The sequence below is a fragment of the Trichosurus vulpecula genome, chromosome 2 (genome assembly GCF_011100635.1).
Source record: "Trichosurus vulpecula isolate mTriVul1 chromosome 2, mTriVul1.pri, whole genome shotgun sequence".
Lineage (NCBI taxonomy): Eukaryota > Metazoa > Chordata > Mammalia > Diprotodontia > Phalangeridae > Trichosurus > Trichosurus vulpecula.
The window spans coordinates 447,634,945-447,643,406 of record NC_050574.1 but is presented as its reverse complement, the minus strand read 5'-3'; the positions used below and the strand labels follow the sequence as shown (position 1 = coordinate 447,643,406).

General features: G+C 35.7%; 1 protein-coding gene across 1 annotated transcript; it reads right to left on the bottom strand.

Annotated features, from left to right (window-relative positions):
* Positions 1-488: 488 nt before the first annotated feature.
* Positions 489-1,178, bottom strand: LOC118838635 (40S ribosomal protein S4-like). The gene has a single exon (XM_036745981.1). It carries the CDS (start codon positions 1,176-1,178, stop codon positions 489-491), a length of 690 nt encoding a protein of 229 aa, XP_036601876.1.
* Between the last annotated feature and the right edge of the window lie 7,284 nt (positions 1,179-8,462).

The window sequence follows — 8,462 nt, the reverse complement described above, 5'->3', positions numbered from 1 at the left end:
AGGTAAGAGCCTCTCAACCCAGTTTCCCCATGGTCCTATTTTCTTTTTGTACAATAAATTTTTATTTTTTTTCTTGACATTATATTGATATCTTTTGTTTTCACATCAGCCATCCTCCAATCAGTGAGCCATCCCATGTAACAAGGTAAAGCAGTTAAGTAAAACCAATTCAGCTACATCTTGTAACATTTTATGCAACATTCATACCCACAGTACCCTAATCCAAGGAAAGGAGAGAAAGGCATTTATGGCCTGTTCAATTTCACTTGATAAGCCTGAGTTGTTTAAGCCACCTATTTCTTATTTTGTGTATTTTATATTTTTGTAAGGCAATCATTTTTTGTTAAAAATTGTAATATCTCAATTTGATTGAAACCCTACTAATTCTTATCTGCAATCATTTAGCCACTGCTCTGCTTGGCTGCCGATCTCTTCTCTCTTTCTTCAGCAATTGTAAGACAGAAAGCCTTTCCTCAGGGAAGAGAGATTCAAGGCTTATTACCTTTGTCAATAACACAAATGTTTGAGAGCCTAGTGGCAAAACTATTGCTATTGGCATCTTTTACATGGACATAATCAAAAGAGCCAGGGTGTTTCTCCCTGTTTGTGATCACACCAATTAGACCCAAGTTAGCTCCACAGGTCACCATGCATAGGTTACTAGTATGAAACTTGATAAAATCAGTGATCTTGTCAGCTTCTAAATCAATCTTAACTGTATCATTCACTTTAATGAGAGGATCTGGGTACCAGATAGTACGAGAATCATGGGTCACTAGATGGGGAATACCTTTTGTACCCGCAAAGATTTTTCTCACTTTGCACAATTTATATTTAACCTCCTCAGCTGTAATATGATGAACAGCAAAGCATCCCTTTGTGTCATAGACCAGATGGAAATGTTCACCTGTCCTCTCTATGCTAATGACATCCATAAAGCCTGCAGCGTATGTAATATTAGTGCAGACATTGCCATCAATCTCGATGAATTGCTGCATGCCGATCTTCTTTACTTCATCTCCAGTCAGGGCATATTCGAGTCTGTTTCTCAGGAGACACTCCCTCAGCTTGTGGGGACCTGTGGATGGTCTTGGAGCAAAAACTCCACTTAACTTATCCAGCATCCACTGCTTTGGAGCTGCTGCATGCTTCAGATGTTTCTTGGGAGCACGAGTCATGGTAACACTGTACCTGCGATAAAGTGGGAAATTTACTTGGGTGTAGGGTCAGAGGCTCTGTCTACTTATGAGCCATGTGCACTTGGCCACATCACTTTACCCTTTTGGGCATCAATGTTTTTACCAGCAGCACGACTAGCTGGTCCCAAGGCCATGCAGCAAGAGCTGTACAGGAAATTTTAGATCTAGTTAATACTGAGCCTGAGGTTTGATAGCCGGTGAATATGTAGAACTTTGATATATGGTTGACTATGAAATGATTTGTGCCTGGAATCAAACAGAGCTAAAGGAGTTTTTCCCCATGATAGCTTATGTCAGATTAGTCCCTGCCCTTGAAGGGACGTATCTTGATATTGTCATAACCATGCCCCTACTTGTTCTTTCATGGAAGATTTCTACAATTAAGCAGGTGAACTACAGAAATTTGCTTGATTTGTAGATTGGGTATTGTAACATGTAGAAGATTTGTTTTTATAGTGTTGCATCTATTAATTAAATGAAATGTACACTGCAACTTTGTGTGCAAATTATAATATAATGATGATATTTTCTTGAGTACAGAATTAGACAAATAATGAGACAAAAATGCAATGTAAAAGTTTTCTTATTAAATGGAACAATGAATTTTGAGAAAGCAACAGAGTTAGACTGTTTTCTCTAAGAACCAGGATATAGACATATTTTTATGATTGGTTTTCAAATGTTTCTATTGGGAAATTCAGACATAAAATATATTTTAGTAACAATTTCTCAAAATTGGAGTAAGGTATTACATATAGAATTCAAGTGATAATTATAAAGAAAATGAAATCATTTTCCCATTTTGAAGTATCTGTTTTAAGAGACGGAAGGGATTATTTTCCAAATTAGGCTCTCATGGATGTTTTATAGATCCTTCCTTCAGCCTGGTTTTAGCATTGTTCATATCAGGTAGAGGTACTGTGAAGATATTTTTGACTTAGTTTCTTCTTTGCCTATTCTAATTGCTCCCATTTCTTTTTATTCTGTTATTGCTAAAGCTAACATTTCTAGTACAAAATTGAATAATAGAAGTTATAATGGAAATCCTTATTTTGCCCCCAATCTTATTGGAAATGCATCTAGCTTATCCTTATTACATGTAATGCTTGCTGATGGTTTTAGGTAGAAGCTAATTATACTTTTAAGGAAGACTCATTTATTCCTACACTTTCTAGTGTTTTTAATGGGAATGGCTGTTGTATTTTATCAAAATCTTTTTCTGAATCTATTGAGACAGTTATATTTTATTTAACATTTTTGCATCAATAATCATTAGGGAAATTGGTCCATAATTTTATTTCTCTGTTTTGACTCTTCCTGGTTTAGGCATTAGTGCCATATTTGTGTCATAAAAAGAATTTGGTAGGACTCCTTCACATACTTTCCTAAATAGTTTATATATTATGGGAATTAATTGTTCTTTAAATGTTTGATAGAATTAACATGTAAAACCATCTGGCACTGGAGATTTTTTCCTAGGGAATTCATTGATGTCTTGCTCAATTTCTTTTTTCTGAGATGGGGTTATTTAGGCATTTTTCTTCCTCTTCTGTTAATGTGGGAAATTTATATTTCTGTAAATATTCGTCCATTTCTCTAAGGTTGTCAAATTTATGGGCATACAATTGGGCACAATAATTACTAATTATTGTTTTAATTTCCTGTTTGTTGGAGGTGAATTCACCCTTTCCATTTTTGATACTGGTAATTTGGTTTTCTTCTCTCTTTTTTTAATAAAATTCACCAAAATTTTATCAATTTTATTGATTTTTTCATAAAATTAACTCTTAGTTTTATTTATTAGTTCAATAGTTTTCTTGATTTCAATTTTATTAATAACTCCTTTGGTTTTCAGTATTTCTAATTTGGTATTTCATTGAGGATTTTCAATTTGTTCTTTTTCAAGCTTTTTTCAGTTGCATGCCCAATTCATTGACCTCCTTTTTATCTATTTTATTGATATAAGCATTTAGAGATGTAAAACTTCCCCTAAGCACGGCTTTTGTTGCATCCCATAAATTTTGGTATGGTCATTCTCTTGAATGAAGTTTTAATTGTTTCTAAGACTTGTTCTTTTACCCACTCATTCTTTTGGATTAGATTATTTAGTTTCCAATTAATTTTTAGTTTATCTTTAGAAGGCCCTTTATTACAAATAATTTTTATTGCATCATGATCTGAAAAGTATTCATTGACTATTTCTGATTTTGTATACTGGATTGTGAGTTTTTTATGCCCTAGCACATACTCAGTTTTTAAGTATGTGCCAGGTGCAGGTGAGAAAAAAGTTATATCCCTTTTTATCCCCATTCAGTTTTCTCCAAAATTCTATCATCTCTTCCTTTTCTAAAATTCTATTCATCTTCTTAATTTCTTTCTTGTTTATTTTGAGGTTAGATTTATCAAGTTCAGAGAAGGGGAGGTTGAGGTCCCCTACTATTACAGTTTTGTTGTCTATTTCTTCCTATAACTCCCTTAACTTCTCCTCTAAGAATTTGTATGCCAAACCACTTGTGCATATATGTGAAGTAATGACATTGCTTCGTGTTTTATGGTGCCTTTTGGCAGGATATAGTGACCTTCCTTATCTCTTTTAATTAGATGTATCTTTGCTTTTTCTTTTTCTGAGATTAGGATCACTACCTCTGCTTTTCTTTTCTTTTTTTTTTTAATTTAGCTGAAGCAAAATACATTCTACCCCAGGCTTTTACCTTCACTCCATGTGTATCCCCATGTTTCAAAAGTGTTTCTTGTGCACAACATATTGTAAGATTATTGTTTTTAATCCATTCTCCTATCAGCCTCCATTTTATTGGAGAGTTCATCCCATTCACATTCACAGTTATGATTACTATCTGTGTCTTTTTCTCCATCCCATTTCCCCCCATTTATGCTTATCCCTTCTCCCTTTCACTCCTCAAAAGAGTTTTGCTTTTGACCACCATTCCTCAGTTTACCCTCCCTATTGCATCCCCTCTCTTATCTTACCCTTTTCCTATTACTACTTCTTTCCTCTCTTCTGACAACCCTCTGTTTTCTTTCCCCTTTTCTCTCCTACTGGTTGTAGGACAATTTGATTTCTATAGTTATCAGAGTAACTTATTCCCTCCTTGAACCAAATCTGATGAGAGTAAAGCTCAAATACTGCTCTTCTCCTTCCTTTCTTTCCCACTACTATGATTTGCTTTTGTGCCTCTTCATGTGATGTAATTTACCCTTTTCTACCACCTTCTTACCTTTTCTTCCAGAACCATCCCTTTATACCTCTTAATTATGTTTTTTTTATCATCACTTAAGTTACTTTATACTGATATGCTCAGTCTATGCACATCCCTTTCAATTGTAATAACTGCACTATTCCCAAGATTCACACACACACACACACACACACACACACACACACACTCACACACACACACACACACATATATATGTATATATGTATATATAACATATATAAAACAATATAATCCTATATAAGGATATAAACAATGTGCCCTTATTGATTAATGAAGTTTTTTTCCCCTGTTTACCTTTTTATGACTCTCTTGAGTTGTGAATTTGAAGATCAAATTTTCCATTGCACTCTGGCCTTTCAATCAGGAATGTCTGGAATTCCCTCATTTCATTGAATATTCATCTCCTTGCCTGAAAAAGTATTCTTAATTTTCCTGGATATTTGATCCTTGGTTGTAGTCCATCTTCCTTTGTGTTTCACAACATCAAATTCCAATTCCTCCTTTCTTTTATTGTAGAAATTGCAAGATTCTGCTTGATCCTGACTGCAGTTCCTCAATATTAGAGTTGTTTCTTTCTAGCTGCTTATAGTATTTTCTCCTTTACCTGATAATTCTGGAATTTATGTACAATATTCCTTGGAGTTTTCAATTTGGGATATCTTTCAGGGAGTGATCTTTGGATTCTTTCAATGACTATTTTACCCTCTGGTTCTAGGACATTAGGGCCTTTATCCTTGATGATTTCTTGGAAGATACTGTCCAGGCTCTTTTCTTCACCATGGCTTTCCAGTGGATCAATAATTTTTAGATTGTCTCTCCTGGATCTATTTTCAAGGTCAGTTGTTTTTCCAAGCAGATATTTCATGTTTTTCTTTCTTTTTTTTAATTTTTTTTTTTAGATTTTGTTTGACTGTTTCTTGATGCTTCATAGAATCATTAGCTTCTACTTGCCCAATTCTAATTTTTAAAAAGATTTAATCTTTATTTACCTTCTGATCCTCCTTTCCAATTTGGTTAAGTTTTACTTTTCTGGGATTCATTCTCTCCAGTTAGATCCTGAACTTCCTTAACCATTTCACCAATTTTACTTTTTAAAGATGTGTTCTAATCAGTGAATTTTTTTCCACATTTTCTTTTACCTCTCTATTTGGGTTTTTAACATCCTCCTTGAGCTCTTCCAGGAATGATTTTTGGTCTGTAGACCAGTTTACATTCCCTTTTGAAGTTTCAATTGTGGGTATAGTGTCAATGCTGTCCTCTATTGAATTGGTATTTTGATCTTCCATGTCAACATAAAAAAAAAATCAATAGTCCTCAGTTTTCTGGACTACTTCTTCATTTTGGTTATCTTTTTCCTAGCTATAAAGTGGATCTCTGCTTCTGGGTCTCAGAGGCCTTTGTCCTAATCTTCCTGTACTGGGAACTGTGAGCTTAGTTACTGGCTTTGTGTGCTATGGCTTCTGGTTTAATGAGGTGTGAGGGAGGTGTGTTTGGCTGCTGGACACCTCCTCTTCCCCTAGGACTGCACTACAGCATGGGTGGTCTCAGCCATTGTCTTCACTGTTGTCTGCCACTTCCCCTGGCTGTGTGAAGGCTCCTCTGGTTTCCTGGTATTGACCCTTGCTGGCTCCACCCCCCCTGGGCTCAGGAACTCCTGCTGTTCAGCTACTAAAGCCCCACTTCTGGCTCCTCTGTTTCAGGGTTTCTCACATGGGAGAATTATTTGGATGAAGAAGGGAAGGATGAGAGCCATTTTACCTGGTCGTCATGGCTCCCAGAAGTTCAAGAAGACATTTTAAAACTTTAGACTGTTGGCTGCAAGCTTCAGGAGTAGTTGCTTTTTTGGCCACACATGTTGTACTGCTGTCTACCATAGTTCTGATAGACTCCTGTCTTGGTCTGAGAGGCCTGGGGGTTGCCACCAGTTTCACATGCCCAGTACTCTCCCAGCCTGATTGCTGGCTGAGTTCCACAGCTACTCCTGCTTTGGTGTGGTCTGGTGCAGTTCCACAGGCTGGGTGCTCTCCCAACCTGCAGATCCACTGTTGACCCTGTGGACTCTCTTGGCTTGGAAATATGCCATACTCAGTCTGCTAGTGGCTTCTAACTCTCTCAAATCTGCTCAGATTCACTGTAAAATTTCTATTTGCAGTCTTTCAAGCAATAGGGTTTAGATTGATCAATGTTACTTACAGATTAAAATCATGTAGATAGAAATGGATATATCTTTGGAATGAGATACCTTTGGAGGTATCAGTTTTCCTCATATGGAACATGTTTAAACGGAGGGTGAAAGACTACATGTTGTGAATGTAAAGATGATTTACGCTTTGGGTAAGTTATGAGTTTGATGACACACCTAAGATGCTTTCCAATTCTGGGATTCAATGGTTTTCCTTCTTTTAAAAATGATAATACCAAATTGCCCTAAAAATTTGAAATCTACAAAATATTTAGTACACTTTTCTTTCATAGTTCATACATATATAGATTTTCTAATGTAAAATGAATTTCTAAGCAAAGCTTAATTCTTACATTTTATGGGCAATTTATTTTGCAATACAAACAATGTTTTTCCTTAAATTATGGTTAAAAAGAAGATACTGCACATTAAAAGTGTTTATGATAAGGTGATATACTTCTTAAATTCTGAAGCTAAAACTTCTTTTAAAACAGACTCCATGGAACAATAATATAAAGAGGAAGTTTGGATCTAATTGCTGACTTTCAAATTAGCCACATTCGCAGTATAGTGAGTGTCTCATATTTTCCTGTCTTCCACAATTATATCAATATGCTACTCCTGCTCTCACCACCGTTGCCACTACTACAACAATAATCATTTCACTGCATTTGTGTGAGCCCTTACCCCTAGTTATAAGCATTACCTCACATGTATCAAAGAAGCTGAGTGCTTATATACAAGCCTGAAGCTTCACTTTACCATTTATTGTGTAGTTCACTAAGGGACTTGGCTATTGAGTTCAAGCAAGCTTTGCCCATACCTATAAGAAAATATGTATCAGCCACCATCTATAAGTACATGCAAACACCTCCTCCCACTATCCTCTACCATGCTCTCTTATTTCCAATTTGTCATGACCTAATTCAGTCCTTCATATCAGTATGGTATGGTCATATTATCAAAGGTCTAGTTTCCAAACCATCAATGCATGCAACTTAGTCTTTCAATATATTTCAAGTTTTCCTGAGTGATCCTTCAGAATGTTTCCTTGCAAATATTCACTTTTCATCTAGTTACTAAATATTACTCATCTATTGTCTTTAATATCTTTTTTTCCCACTGGAAGACTTTTTTATTGAGTCACAATTCTCTCCACCCTAACTTTTTCATTTCAAATAAGTCTTAGTCAAATATAACGATGAAGCTGAGATTTAAATAATACAGCATATCATTGTAACTGTTATCTCTCAAATAACATATTATGCATAGGACTGCGAAAAATGCTAGTGAAACTATATTTTCACTGTACTCTGTTTTCTCCAATTTGATAATGTTATGTCTCCGATCAGCACAGTCTTGGGGGAAAGGTATTCTGCTTGAGGACTTGGGTGTTCTGTTCCATTTCTCTACTCAACTATTTCTCTTTGCTTCTGCAGATGTACTAATGAAGTATGCATGAATTAGCAACACCCCATATCTACAAATGAGTATTACCAGAGAAAATAGCTTCTAGGCAAAATAAATTAAAATTTTATCTTTCTCAGGCAAGATCTTCCAGCTGAGATTGCTTATCAGGCTTTCACTGGATGGTTCAGGGTTAAAGTATTTTTGTTTTGCCCTGTTTTATATTACTTTAGCTCTGAACACAATGCAATGCCTGAAGGTTGGTCTTTGTTGTATCTGTTGTTGTTTGTCCTAATGCACTGCAAGTACTTTAACTTTTTACCCCCATGCCATAGAAGTGCACAGATCAAAATGATTCAGCACAGGCATAGTTTGCTAAAGAGGGTTGTTGAAGCCCTGGGCCTCTTGCCAGGAAGGGGCACCACTTTGACAAGT